Source organism: Pipra filicauda, unplaced genomic scaffold (assembly GCF_003945595.2).
Source record: "Pipra filicauda isolate LSUMZ 115617 unplaced genomic scaffold, ASM394559v2 scaffold1165_size32646_pilon, whole genome shotgun sequence".
Taxonomy (NCBI): Eukaryota; Metazoa; Chordata; class Aves; order Passeriformes; family Pipridae; genus Pipra; species Pipra filicauda.
This window is the reverse complement of record NW_024103613.1, coordinates 1-15,110: the sequence shown is the minus strand read 5'-3', so window position 1 is coordinate 15,110 and position 15,110 is coordinate 1. Positions and strand designations below refer to the sequence as shown.

Sequence of the window (15,110 nt, the reverse complement as noted above, 5' to 3'; positions counted from 1 at the left end):
ATTTTTGGGGTGTCTCCCCGTTTCTGGGGTGTCTCCCCGTTTCTGGGGTGTCCCCCCGTTTTTGGGGTTTCCCCCCATTTCTGGGGTGTCCCCCCGTTTCTGGGGTGTCCCCCCCGTTTCTGGGGTGTCCCCCCGTTTCTGGGGTGCCCCTCGTATTTGGGGTGTCCCCCCGTTTTTGGGGTGTCCCCCCGTTTCTGGGGTGACCCCCGTTTCTGGGGTGACCCCCATTTCTGGGGTGCCCCCCGTTTCTGGGGTGCCCCCCGTTTTTGGGGTGTCCCCCCGTTTTTGGGGTGCCCCCCGTTTCTGGGGTGACCCCCGTTTCTGGGGTGTCCCCCCGTTTTTGGGGTGCCCCCCGTTTCTGGGGTGTCCCCCCGTTTCTGGGGTGTCCCCCCGTTTTTGGGGTGTCCCCCCGTTTTTGGGGTGCCCCCCGTTTTTGGGGTGTCCCCCCGTTTCTGGGGTGTCCCCCCGTTTTTGGGGTGTCCCCCCGTTTCTGGGGTGTCCCCCCGTTTCTGGGGTGCCCCCCGTTTTTGGGGTGTCCCCCCGTTTTTGGGGTGTCCCCCTCGTATTTGGGGTGCCCCCCGTTTCTGGGGTGTCCCCCCGTTTCTGGGGTGCCCCCCGTTTTTGGGGTGTCCCCCCGTTTTTGGGGTGTCCCCCCGTTTCTGGGGTGCCCCCCGTTTTTGGGGTGCCCCCCGTTTTTGGGGTGTCCCCCCGTTTCTGGGGGCCATGGCGTGGGCGCTGAAGCTGCCGCTGGCGGACGAGGTGATCGAGTCGGGGCTGGTGCAGGACTTCGACGCCAGCCTGTCGGGCATCGGGCAGGAGCTGGGGGCAGGAGCCTACAGCATGAGGTACCCGCACCCCAAAACACGGGGGGGACCCCAAAATATCCGCAGGGGGAGGGCGGGGGGGTGAGGAACCCAAAATGTGCTGGAAGGTGAGGGCGTTGGGGGGAGTTGGGCACCGGAGCAGGAGGGAGCTGGGACTCCACAATCCCTGGGGGGACCCCAAGGTGTCTGGGGGGACTCCAAAGTGTCCGGGGGCACTTCAGAGTGTCCGGGGGAACCCCAAAATATCCAGAGAGTGGCACGGGGGGAGCGTGAGGGGGTGGGGAGCCCCAAAATGTGCTGAAGGTGAGACATCGTGCTCCAGCTGGGCACCGGCACTGGCAGCAGGAGGAACCCCAGAGTGTCCAGGGGGACTCCAGGATGTCTGAGGAGACCCCAAAATCCTTGGGGGGACCCCAGAGTGTCCAGGGGGACTCCAGGATGTCTGAGGAGACCCCAAAATCCTTGGGGGGACCCCAGAGTGTCCAGGGGGACTCCAGGATGTTTGAGGAGACCCCAAAATCCTTGGGGGGACCCCAGAATATCGAGGGGGGGCACAGGGACAGTGTGAGGGGGGGAACCCCAAGTTGTGCCAGGGCTGGGCCTGAGGGGGTCGGGGGGTCACAGCGGGGGCGACTCGGGAGGGAAACGGGCACAGAGCCCGGGGGGGCTGGGGAGGAGCAGGGAGGGAGTTGGAGTTGGGAGGGAGTTGGGAGGGAGTTGGGAGGGAGTTGGGATGGAGTTGGGAGGGAGTTGTGTGTTCCGGCTTCCTCAAGTGTGTGTGTCTCAGGTGTGTGTGTCTCAGGTGTGTGTCTCAGGTGTGTGTCTCAGGTGTGTGTATCTCAGGTGTGTGTGTCTCAGGTGTGTGTGTCTCAGGTGTGTTTGTGTCTCAAGTGTGTGTCTCAGGTGTGTCCCCCCTCACCTGTCTCAGGTGTGTCTCAGATGTGTGTCTCAGGTGTCAGGTGTGTCTCAGGTGTGTCCCCCCTCACCTGTCTCAGGTGTGTGTCTCAGCTGTGTGTCTCAGCTGTGTATCTCAGGTGTGTGTGTCTCAGGTGTGTGTGTCTCAGGTGTGTGTATCTCAGGTGTGTGTGTCTCAGGTGTGTGTGTCTCAGGTGTGTGAGTCTCAGGTGTGTGTGTCTCAGGTGTGTGTGTCTCAACTGTGTATCTCAGGTGTGTGTGTCTCAGGTGTGTGTGTCTCAGGTGTGTTTGTGTCTCAAGTGTGTGTCTCAGGTGTGTCCCCTCTCACCTGTCTCAGGTGTGTCTCAGATGTGTGTCTCAGGTGTCAGGTGTGTCTCAGGTGTGTCCCCCCTCACCTGTCTCAGGTGTGTGTCCCCTCCCGCAGTGACGTCCTGGCCCTGCCCATCTTCAAGCAGGAGGAGTCCAGTTTACCTGCCGAGAGCACGGACAAGGTGCTGCCCTTCCAGTACGTTCTGTGCGCGGCCACCTCACCTGCCGTGAAGCTGCACGACGAGACCCTCACCTACCTGAACCAAGGTGAGCTCACCTGACCCTCACCTGACCCTCACCTACCTGAACCAAGGTGAGCTCACCTGGCCCTCACCTGACCCTCACCTACCTGAACCAAGGTGAGCTCACCTGACCCTCACCTACCTGAACCAAGGTGAGCTCACCTGGCCCTCACCTGACCCTCACCTACCTGAACCAAGGTGAGCTCACCTGACCCTCACCTGACCCTCACCTACCTGAACCAAGGTGAGCTCACCTGGCCTCACCTGACCCTCACCTACCTGAACCAAGGTGAGCTCACCTGAACCTCACCTACCTGAACCAAGGTGAGCTCACCTGGCCTCACCTACCTGAACCAAGGTGAGCTCACCTGACCCTCACCTACCTGAACCGAGGTGAGCTCACCTGACCCTCACCTGACCCTCACCTACCTGAACCAAGGTGAGCTCACCTGGCCCTCACCTGACCCTCACCTACCTGAACCAAGGTGAGCTCACCTGACCCTCACCCACCTGAACCAAGGTGAGCTCACACCTGACCCTCACCTACCTGAACCAAGGTGAGCTCACCTGACCCTCACCTGGCCCTCACCTACCTGAACCAAGGTGAGCTCACCTGACCCTCACCTACCTGAACCAAGGTGAGCTCACCTGACCCTCACCTGACCCTCACCTACCTGAACCAAGGTGAGCTCACCTGACCCTCACCTGGCCCTCACCTACCTGAACCAAGGTGAGCTCACCTGACCCTCACCTGGCCCTCACCTACCTGAACCAAGGTGAGCTCACCTGACCCTCACCTACCTGAACCAAGGTGAGCTCACACCTGACCCTCACCTACGTGAACCAAGGTGAGCTCACCTGACCCTCACCTGGCCCTCACCTACCTGAACCAAGGTGAACTCACCTGGCCGGGCGGGGCCGCTGCCCCACGGTTGCCACGGGAACGTTCGGCCCCGGCTGAGGGGGAATTCCCGATTGCCAGGGTGGGCCTGGGGAAAGCCAGGTGTGGGAGGGACCAGGTGTGTGCAGGTGTGTGAAGGACCAGGTGTGGGAGGGACCAGGGGTGTGAGAGCTCAGGTGTGTGGTTCCAGGTGTGTTTAAGGTGGTTCCAGGTGTGTTCAGGGTGGTTACAGGTGTGTGTAAGGTGGTCACAGGTGTGTTCTGGATGTCACAGGTGTGTGCAGGCTGGTTCCAGGTGTGTTCAGGGTGGTCACAGGTGTATTCTGGGTGTCACAGGTGCGTGTGAGGTGATTTCAGGTGTATTCTGGGTATCACAGGTGTGTGCCAGGTGGTCACAGGTGTATTCTGGGTGTCACAGGCGTGTGTGAGGTGATTACAGGTGTATTCTGGATGTCACAGGTGTATCCAAGGTGGTCACAGGTGCGTGCACGATGGTTACAGGTGTGTGTAAGGTGGTTACAGGTGTATTCTGGGTGCTCCCAGGTGTGTTCAGGTGGTCACAGGTAACCCTCAGGTGCCCCCTGTCCCCAGGTCAGTCCTACGAGATCCGGATGTTGGACAACAGGAAACTCGGGGAACTGCCGGAGATCAACGGGAAGCTGGTCAAGGTGAGCACAGGAACACCTGGCCAGGTGTGCCCAGACAGGTACAGCCACAACTGGCCAGGTGTGCCCAAGCAGGTACAGGTGCACCTGTCCAGGTGTACCCGGGCAGGTCCAGGTCCAGGTCCAGGTACATTTGTCCAGGTGTGCCTGGGCAGGTACAGGTATACCAAGGCAGGTACAGGTGTGCCGGGCAGGTACAGGTCCAGGTACACCTGTCCAGGTGTGTCCAGGCAGGTCCAGGTACATTTGTCCAGGTGTACCCGGGCAGGTCCAGGTCCAGGTCCAGGTCCAAGTACACCTGTCCAGGTGTGCCAGGCAGGTACAGGTGCCCTCCCCTCTCCCTGCAGAGCATTTTCCGGGTGGTTTTCCACGACCGGCGCCTCCAGTACACGGAGCACCAGCAGCTCGAGGGCTGGAGGTGGAACCGCCCCGGGGACAGGATCCTCGACATCGGTCAGCTCACCTGCCCCACCTGCCCCACCTGCCTCACCTGCCCAGGTGTTCCCAGCCTCACCTGTTCCCCATCCCAGACATCCCGATGTCCGTGGGCATCATCGACCCCCGCGCCAACCCCACCCAGCTCAACACCGTCGAGTTCCTGTGGGACCCCGCCAAGAGGACGTCGGTCTTCATACAGGTGAGCCCCTCGGACAGGTGAGCACAGGTGGGCACTGCCTGCCCCTCGGACAGGTGAGCACAGGTGGGCACTGCCTCTTAGCCAGGTAAGGGACAGGTGGGCACTGTCTCTCAGCCAGGTGAGCACAGATGGGCTCTGTCCCTCGGCCAGGTGAGCACAGGTGAACACTGCCCCTCAGTCAGGTGAGCACAGGTGGGCACTGCCTCTCAGCCAGGTGAGGGACAGATGGGCACTGCCCCCCAGCCAGGTGAGTGCAGGGAGGCACTGCCTCTCGGCCAGGTGAGCACAGGTGAACACTGCCCCTCAGTCAGGTGAGCACAGGTGGGCACTGCCTCTCAACCAGGTGAGGGACAGATGGGCACTGCCCCCCAGCCAGGTGAGCTCTACCCTGTATCCAGATGAGCACAGGTGGGCACTGCCCCCCAGCCAGGTGAGTGCAGGGAGGCACTGCCTCTCGGCCAGGTGAGCACAGGTGGGCACTGCCCTTCATCAAGGTGAGCACAGGTGGGCTCTACCCCATATCCAGGTGAGCATAGGTGGGCTCTACCCCTCAACCAGGTGAGCATAGGTGGGCACTGCCCCTCAGCCAGGTAAGCACAGCTGGGCTGTACCCCTCAGCCAGGTGAGCTCTACCCCATCCATATTCAGATGAGAGACAGGTGGGCACTACCAGTCAGCCAGGTGAGCAAAGATGGGCTCTGCCACTCAGCCAGGTGGGCACAGGTGGGCACAGGTGGGCACTGCCCCTTGGCCAGGTGAGGGACAGGTGGGCACTGCCACTCAGCCAGGTGAGCAAAGATGGGCTCTGCCCCTTAGCCAGGTGGGCACAGCTGAGCTCTGCCCCTCAGCCAGGTGAGCACAGGTGGGCTGTGCCCCACAGACAGGTGTTCTCTGTCCCCCTGACCCCGAGGCTGTTCCCAGCCCCTCCCCTGCATTCCCACCTGTGCCCAGGTGTTCCCCGTCCCAACCCTGTGCCAGGTGTTCCCAAACCCCTCCCCTGCATTCCCACCTGTGCCCAGGTGTTTCCCGCCTCACCTGTGCTCACCTGCCCAGGTGTTCCCAGCCCCTCCCCTGTGCCCAGATGTTCCCCCTTTCACCTGTGCTCACCTGCCCAGGTGTCCTCCCCTGTGCCCAGGTGTTCCCAGCCCTCCCCTGCATTCCCACCTGTGCCCAGGTGTCCCCCCTCACCTGGTCCCACCTGCGCAGGTGCACTGCATCAGCACGGAGTTCACGCTGCGCAAGCACGGGGGCGAGAAGGGGGTCCCGTTCCGGGTGCAGATCGACACCTTCCGGCAGGGCGACGGCGGCGACTACAGCGAACACCTGCACTCGGCCAGCTGCCAGATCAAGGTCTTCAAGGTACGGCCACGCCCACCCGGGGTCACCCGGGGTCACCCGGGGTCACCTGGGGTCACCCAGGATCTCCTGGGGTCACCTGAGGTCACCCGGAGTCACCTGGGATCACTTGGGGTCACCTGGGATCACTCGGGGTCACCTGGGGTCACCCAGGATCACCTGGGGTCACCCGGGGTCACCTTGAGTCAGCTAGGGTCACCTGGGGTCACCCAGGATCTCCTGGGGTCACCTGAGGTCACCCGGGGTCACCTGGGATCACTTGGGGTCACCCAGGGTCACCTGGGATCTCCCAGGATTTCCTGGGGTCACCTGGGATCTTCTCGGATCACCTGGGGTCACCTGGGATCTCCTGGGGTCACCTGGGGTCACTCAGGATCACCTGGGGTCAGCCGGGGTCACCGGGGGTCACCTGGGGTCACCCAGGATTTCCTGGGGTCACCTGGGGTCACCTGGGACCACCTAGGGTCACCTGGGGTCACCTGGCATCTCCTGGGGTCACCTGGGATCTCCTGGGCTCACCTGGGGTCACCTAGGATTTGCTGGGGTCATCTGGGACCACCTAGGGTCACCTGGGGTCACCTGACATCTCCTGGGGTCACCTGGGATCACCTGGGGTCATCTGGCGTCACCTGAGGTCACCCAGGATCACCCGGGATCACCTGGGGTCTCCTGGGGTCACTTGGGGTCACCCAGGATCACCTGGGGTCAGCCAGGGTCTCCTGGGGTCACCCGGGGTCACCTGGGATCTCCCAGGATCTCCTGGGGTCACCTGGGATCACCCGGGGTCATCTGGTCATCTGGGGTCACCTGGGGTCACCCAGGATCACATGGGATCACCTGGGGTCACCTGGGATCACCTGGGGTCATCTGGGGTCACCTGGGGTCAGCTGGGATCTCCTGGGTCACCTGAGATCTTCTGGGGTCACTCGGCATCATCGGGGGTCACCCAAAATCACCCGGGGTCACCCAGGATCATCTGGGGTCACCTGGGGTCACCCGGAATCGCCTGGGGTCACCCAGGATCTCCTGGGATCACTTGTTGAAGGTCTCCCAGGTGTGTTCCAGGTGCCCCCAGGTGTGTTCCAGGTGCCCCCAGGTGTGTTCCAGGCAGCCACACCCCTTGTCCCCCGGAGCCCTCAGAGGCCGTCGGGACGAGCTGCTCCCAAAAAATATTCCTAAAGCCCCGAGAAGGCCGGGACACCTGGGCACACACCTGGGCACACACCTGGGCATACATCTGTGTCCCCTGGGCACACACCTGGGCACACACCCGGGCACACACCTGTGTCCCCTGGGCACACACCTGGACACACACCTGAGCACACACCTGGGCACACACCTGTGTCCCCTGGACACACACCTGGGCGCACACCTGTGTCCTCTGCACACACCTGTGCTGTGTCCCCTGTGCACACACCTGTGCACACACCTGTGCACACCTGTGGCCACACCTGTGCCGTGTCCCTGTGCCAGCCCAAAGGTGCCGACCGGAAGCAGAAGACGGATCGGGAGAAGATGGAGAAGCGAACGGCCCACGAGAAGGAGAAATACCAACCGTCCTACGAGACCACCATCCTCACCGAGGTGAGCTCACCTGGCACACCTGGCACACCTGTGCTGCCAGGGTCAGTACCAACCGTCCTACGAGACCACCATCCTCACCGAGGTGAGCTCACCTGGCTCACCTGGCCCTCACCTGGGCTCACCTCTCCCCACCTGTCCCCTCAGTGCTCCCCCTGGCCGGATGTGCCTCACCTGTGCCTCACCTGTACCCACCTGTGCTCCCCTGTACTCAACTATGCTCACCTGTGCTCACCTGTGCCCACCTGTGCCTCACCTGTGCCCACCTGTGCTCTCCTGTCCCCTCAGTGCTCCCCTGTGCTCACCTGCGCTCACCTGTACTCAGCTATGCTCACCTATGCCTCACCTGTCCCCACCTGTCCCCACCTGTACTCACCTGTACTCACCTGTCCCTCACCTGTCCTCACCTGTCCCTCACCTGTCCTCACCTGTCCCTCACCTGTCCCTCACCTGTCCCACCTGTCCCTCACCTGTGCCTCACCTGTCCCACCTGTCCCTCACCTGTCCCCCCTGTCCCCCCTGTCCCAGTGCTCCCCCTGGCCGGACGTTCCGTACGTTCCCAGCGCTCCGTCCCCGGGATTCAACAACTCCCACGGCACCTTCCGCCTGGGGGACGGGTGAGGCACTGGGGATACTGGGGGGACTGGGAGGGACTGGGATGGACTGGGGGGGACTGGGATGGACTGGGGGGGACTGGGATGGACTGGGAGGGACTGGAAGGGACTGGGATGGACTGGGAACACTGGGATGGACTGGGAGTGCTGGGATGGACTGGGGGGGACTGGGATGGACTGGGAACACTGGGAGGGACTGGGAGTGCTGGGATGGACTGGGGGGACTGGGATGGAGTGGAAGGGACTTGGAACACTGGATGGACTGGGAATGCTCAGATGGGACTGGGAATGCTGGGATGGACTGGGAACACTGGGAGTGCTGGGATGGACTGGGAGTGCTGGAATAGACTGGGAACACTGGGATGGACTGGGATAGCCGGGTTGGGACTGGGAATGATGGGGTGGGACTGGGAGTGCTGGGATGGGACTTGGAACGCTGGAGTGGGGGACTGGGAACACTGGGATGGACTGGAAATGCTGAGATGGGGCACTGGGAACACTGGGATGGACTGGGAATGCTTAGATGTAGCACTGGGAGTGCTGGGATGGACTGGGAATGCTGGGGTGGGACTGGGAGTGCTCTTGGGGGGACCCCTGGATCACCCCAGTATCATCCCAGTGACCCCAGTATTCCACTGGGACTGCCCCCAGTATCCCAGTGACCCCAGTATCCCAGTGGGACTGCCCCCAATATCCCAGTGACCCCAGTATCATCCCAGTGACCCGGGGACATTCCAGTGCCCCCAGTATCCCAGGGACAGTGACCCAGTGCCCCCAGTCCTATCCCAGTGACCCCAGTCCCATCCCAGTGACCCCAGTCCTATCCCAGTGACCCCAGTCCTATCCCAGTGATCCCAGTCCCATCCCAGTGACCCCAGTCCTATCCCAGTGACCCCAGTATCCCAGGGACAGTGACCCCGTTGACCCCAGTATCCCAGTGAGACTGACCTCCTGTTATCCCACTGGGACTGACCCCAGTCTCCTCCCAGTCCCATCCCAGTCTTCTCTCAGTGCCCTCCCAATCCCATCCCAGTGCCCCCAGTGCCCCCAGTCCCATCCTAGTCCCATCCCAGTCTTCTCCCAGTCCCATCCCAGTGTCTCCAGTGCCCTCAGTGCCCTCCCAGTCCCATTGAAGTGCCCCCAGTCTCCCCAGTCCCATCCCAATCCCATCCCAGTCTCCTCCCAGTGCCCCCAGTGCCCTCCCAGTCCCCTCCCAGTGCCCCCAGTGCTGACGTGTCCCTGTGTCCCCAGGGGGTCCCCGAGCCACCAGGCCGAGCCACCCCCGCCCCTGAGTGACGTGAGTATGGACACCTGGGGGGACACCTGGGGACACCTGGGGGGACACCTGGGGACACCTGGGGGGAGGGGATACACCTGGGACACACCTGGGGGGACACCTGGGGACACACACCTGGGGGGGACACCTGGGGGGAGGGGATACACCTGGGGACACACCTGGAAATACCTGAGGATACCTGGGGGGGACACAACTGGGGGGGGACCTCTGGGGGGGACACCTGGGGACACACCTGGGGGGAGGGGATACACCTGGGGGGGGGATACACCTTGGACACCTGGGGACAGCTGGGGACACCTGGGGGGGACACACCTGGGGACACACCTGCGAGGAGGGGATACACCTGAGATCACCTGTGGACACCTGGTGGGGACACACCTGGAGACACCTGGGAATACCTGGGAGCACCTGGGAACACACCTGGGGACAGCTGGAGACACCTGGGAGCACCTGAGAGGCCACAGCCCTTCTGTGCCCCCCTGTCAGACCCCACTGCCCACCTGGCATTGCCCCCCCTGAGCTCACCTGAGCTCACCTGTGCGGGGGGATTCACACCTGGCATTGCCCACCCTGAGCTCACCTGTGCCCACCTGTGCTCCTGCCTTGGTGGAAACCCTCCAGGTCACCTGGTCAGTCTGCTGGGTCACCTGTGCCCCCAGACCCTGCTGCCAGGTCACCTGGCCAGGCTGCCAGGTCACCTGTGCCCACCTGTGCCTGCAGACCCTGCTGCCGGGTCACCTGAGCTCACCTGTGCCCCCAGACCCTGCTGCCAGATCACCTGTGCCCACCTGGACGCTGTAGGAGGCTCACCTGAGCTCACCTGTGTCCCAGACCCTGCTGCTGGGTCACCTGGGCACACTGCTGGGTCACCTGTGCCCACCTGTGTCCCAGATGCTGCTGCCGGGTCACCTGAGCTCACCTGTGCCCCTGTGCCCGCAGACCCTGCTGCCGGGTCACCTGAGCTCACCTGTGCCCCTGTGCCCGCAGACCCTGCTGCCCACCTGGACGCCGCAGGAGGCCCAGCAGTGGCTGCACCGGCAGCGCTTCGGCCCCTTCGCGCGGCTCTTCCGCAACTTCTCAGGTGAGTGCCCGCCCCACACCTGGCACCTGGGCAGGGCACGGCCCTCACCTGGCACAGGCACACCTGGGCAGGGCACAGCCCTCACCTGGCACAACCACACCTGGCAAGGGCACAGCCCTCACCTGACACCAGCACACCTGGCACGAGCACAGCCCTTACCTGGCACAGGCACACCTGGGCCAGGTGTGCCCCTCACCTGTGCCAGGTGTGCCCTTCACCTGTTCCAGGTGTTCCCCCTCACCTGTGCCAGATTTTGGGGTGGAAATGCTGATTTTTGGGGCTGAAAAACGCCAATTTTGGGGCTGAAAAATGTGGGGTTTGGGGCTGGAAAATGCAAATTTTGAGGCTGGAAAACACCAATTTTGGGTCTGAAAAATGCCAGTTTGGGGGCTGAAAAATGTGAGGTTTGGGGCTGAAAAACACAAAATTTGGGCCTGGAAAATGCAGATTTTTGGGGCTGAAAAATGCCATTTTTGGGGCGGGAAATTGTGCGTTTGGGAGCTGAAAAATGCTGATCTTGGGGTGGAAAATGCGGGTTTTCTGAGTCAGTTTGGTCTCATTTTGGGGTGATTTTGGGGGTGATTTTGGGGGTGATTTGGGATGATTTGGGGCTGATATTGGGGTTGATTTTGGGGTGATTTGGGGTTGATTTCGGGATGATTTTTGGGGTGATTTGGGGTTTATCTTGTGGTGATTTTGAGGCTGATTTTGGGGGGATTTTTGGAGTGATTTTGTGGTGATTTCGGGGTTGATTTGGGTGTGATTTTGGGGTTGATTTTGGGGTGATGGGGTTGATTTTGAGGGTGATTGTGGGGTGATTTTGGTTTTTTTCAGGTGATTTTGGGGCGATTTGGGAGTGATTTTGGGGGTGATTTTGTGGTGATTTCGGGGCTGATTTTGGGGTTGATTTTGGAATGATTTTTGGGTGCTTTTGAGGTGATTTTGGGCTGATTTTGGGCTGATTTTAGGGCGATTTTGGGGGTAATTCTGGTTTTTTTTCCAGGTGATTTTGGGTTGATTTGGGGCTGATTTTGGGGTGATTTGGGGTGATTTTGGGTGCTCTGGGCTGTGCAGGGGCCGACCTGCTGAAGCTGAGCAGGGACGACGTGATCCAGATCTGCGGCCCCGCCGACGGGATCCGGCTCTTCAACGCCCTCAAGGGCAGGTACGGGGAAATCCGGGAATTCGGGGTCGAATCCGGGAGCTTGGGGTCAAATCTGGGAATTCGGGGTCGAATCCGGGAGCTTGGGGTCAAATCTGGGAATTCGGGGTCGAATCCGGGAGTTTGGGGTCAAATCTGGGAATTCGGGGTCGAATCCGGGAGCTTGGGGTCAAATCTGGGAATTCGGGGTCGAATCCGGGAGCTTGGGGTCAAATCTGGGAATTCGGGGTCGAATCCGGGAGCTTGGGGTCAAATCTGGGAATTTGGGATCGAATCCGGGAATTTGGGGTCAAATTTGGGAATTTGGGATCGAATCCGGGAGTTTGGGGTCAAGTCTGGGAATTTGGGATCGAATCCGGGAGTTTGGGGTCAAGTCTGGGAATTTGGGATCGAATCCGGGAGTTTGGGGTCAAATTTGGGAATTTGGGATCGAATCTGGGAGTTTGGGGTCAAATCTGGGAATTCAGGATCAAATCTGTCCCCCCTCCCCTGTCCCCTCTCCCCTGTCCCCCCTCCCCTGTCCCTCACCTGCAGGCAGGTGCGGCCCCGGCTGACTCTCTACGTGTGCCAGGAGTCGGCTCAGGGGAGGGACCCCCGGCAGGGGAGGGACCCCCGGACAGAGCCCGAGGAGGGGGACGGAGCCGGAACCTTCTTCGGTGAGGGGGGACACCTGGACACACCTGGACACACCTGGGACACACCTGGGAATGAGACACACCTGGGACACACCTGGGACACACCTGGGAATGAGACACACCTGGGAATGAGACACACCTGGGACACACCTGGGGTACACCTGGAACACACCTGGGACACACCTGGGACACACCTGGGAATGAGACACACCTGGGAATGAGACACACCTGGGACACACCTGGAGACACACCTGGGGACACATCTGGGATACACCTGGGGTACACCTGGAACACACCTGGGACACACCTGGGACACACCTGGGCCATACCTAGGACACACTTGAGACACACCTGGGGGACATCTGAGACAAACCTGGGATACACCTGGGAACACACCTGGGAATGAGACACACCTGGGATATACTTGGAGCACACCTGGGAACACACCTGGGACACACCTGGGACACACCTGGGAATGGGGGAGCACACCTGGGATACACCTCGGAATGGAGGAACACACCTGGGAAAGGGGGAGCACACCTGAGAGCACACCTGGGAACACACCTGGGAATGGGGGAGCACACCTGGGAGCACACCTGGCTCAGGTGTCCCTGTCTCACCTGTCTGTCCCCAGTGTACCACACCACCTGTACCTGTCCCCAGTGTACCACCTGGCTCAGGTGTTCCTGTCTCACCTGTCTCAGGTGTATGTCCTTGTCTCACCTGCAGTGTACCACATGGTGTACCTGGAGGAGCTCAGGTGGCACACCTGTCTCAGGTGTCCCTGTCTCAGGTGTTCTCACCTATCTCCTCTCAGTGTACCACACCGTGTGCCTGGAGGAGCTGAGGTGTTCCTGTCTCACCTGTCTCAGGTGTATGTTCCTCTCTCCCCTCAGTGTACCACACTGTGTACCTGGAGGAGCTCAGGTGTTCCTGTCTCACCTGTCTCAGGTGTACGTACCTGTCTCAGGTGTTCTCACCTGTCTCACCTGTCCGCAGTGTACCACGCGCTGTACCTGGAGGAGCTCAGGTGTATGTACCTGTCTCAGGTGTCCGTACCTGTCCCAGGTGTTCTCACCTGTCTCACCTGTCCGCAGTGTACCACGCGCTGTACCTGGAGGAGCTGACGGCGGCCGAGCTCTCGGAGAAGTTGGCTCACTTGTTCCGCGTCTCCGCCCACCAGATCCAGCAGATCCACAAACAGGGACCCACCGGGATCCACGTCCTGGTCAGCGACGAGGTAACACCTGGGACACACCTGGGGATACCTGGGACACACCTGGGATACACCTGGGACACACCTGGGAGACACCTGGGCATACCTGGGACACACCTGGGACACCTGGGACACAGCTGGGCATACCTGGGACACACCTGGGATACACCTGGGATACACCTGGGACACACCTGGGCACACCTGGGATACACCTGGGACACACCTGGGACACACCTGGGACACACCTGGGACACACCTGGGAGACACCTGGGACACACCTGGGAGACACCTGGGACACATCTGGGGATACCTGGGCATACCTGGGACACACCTGGGACACACCTGGGCATACCTGGGACACACCTGGAATACACCTGGGACACACCTGGGCATACCTGGGACATACCTGGGATACACCTGGGACACACCTGGGCATACCTGGACACCCCTGGGATAACACCCTGGGTAAGCACCTGGGCACACCTGGGATAATCACCTGGAACCACCTGGGACACACCTGGGAGAACCCGGGGGATACCTGGGCATCCCTGGGACACACCTGGGACACACCTGGGCATACCTGGGACACACCTGGGATACACCTGGGCATACCTGGGACACACCTGGGACACACCTGGGACACACCTGGGATACACCTGGGCGTACCTGGGACACACCTGGGACACACCTGGGCATACCTGGGACACACCTGGGATACACCTGGGACACACCTGGGCATACCTGGGACATACCTGGGATACACCTGGGACACACCTGGGCATACCTGGGACACACCTGGGAACACCTGGGATACACCTGGGACACAGCTGGGATATGCCTGGGACATGCCTGGGACACACCTGGGACACCTGGGGACAGCTGGGACACACCCAGGACACACCTGGTACACACCTGGGGATACGTGGGGCACACCTGGGGCATACCTGGGACACACCTGGGGACAGCTGGAACATGCCTAGGGACACCTGGGACACACCTGGGGACAGCTGGGACATACCTGGAACACCCCTGGGGACACCTGGGACACACCTGGGGATACCTGGGGACACACCTGAGACAGCTGGGACACACCTGGGCACACCTGGGACACCTGGGACACACCTGAAATACACCCGGGATACACCTGGGGACAGGTGGGACACACCTGGGCACACTTGGGATACACCTGGGATATGCTTGGGACACACCTGGGACACACCTGGGGATACCTGGGACACACCTGGGCACACTTCAGGACAGCTGGGACACCTGGGATGCACCTGGGGATACCTGGGGACAGCTGGGACACACCTGGGCCATACCAGGACACACTTGAGACACACCTGGGGGACATCTGAGACAAACCTGGGACACACCTGGGAACACACCTGGGGCACACCTGAGACACGCCTGAGCTCTCACCTGGGCCCCTCCCACCCTTTGATCCCAACCCCCCCAATCCCTTTTCCTTCTTTTCCAGATGCTCCAGAACCTTCCGGACGAGTCCTGCTTCCTGCTGGACACCCTCAAAGGTGGGCACACCTGGGGCTGGGGGGGCACACCTGGCCACGCCCCCTCACCTGCCCCGGCCTCACCTGTGCCTTCCTCTGCAGCCGAGAGCAGCGACAGCTACCACGTCATCCTGAAATAGGGCAGGTGAGGGTACCTGGGACACC

The 15,110-nt window shown here is 61.4% G+C and overlaps 1 protein-coding gene across 1 annotated transcript; it reads left to right on the top strand.

Moving 5' to 3' along the window:
• The first annotated feature begins 640 nt into the window (after positions 1 to 640).
• Positions 641 to 15,110, top strand: TFCP2 (transcription factor CP2). The gene is made up of 15 exons (XM_039384868.1): positions 641 to 845; positions 2,164 to 2,315; positions 3,782 to 3,858; positions 4,203 to 4,308; positions 4,386 to 4,492; positions 5,699 to 5,851; positions 7,322 to 7,432; positions 7,958 to 8,046; positions 9,295 to 9,340; positions 10,328 to 10,421; positions 11,496 to 11,586; positions 12,118 to 12,239; positions 13,316 to 13,458; positions 14,915 to 14,966; positions 15,048 to 15,110. The coding sequence occupies exons 1-15, from the start codon at positions 724 to 726 to the stop codon at positions 15,083 to 15,085; spliced, it is 1,503 nt and encodes a 500-aa protein (XP_039240802.1). The 5' UTR covers positions 641 to 723; the 3' UTR covers positions 15,086 to 15,110.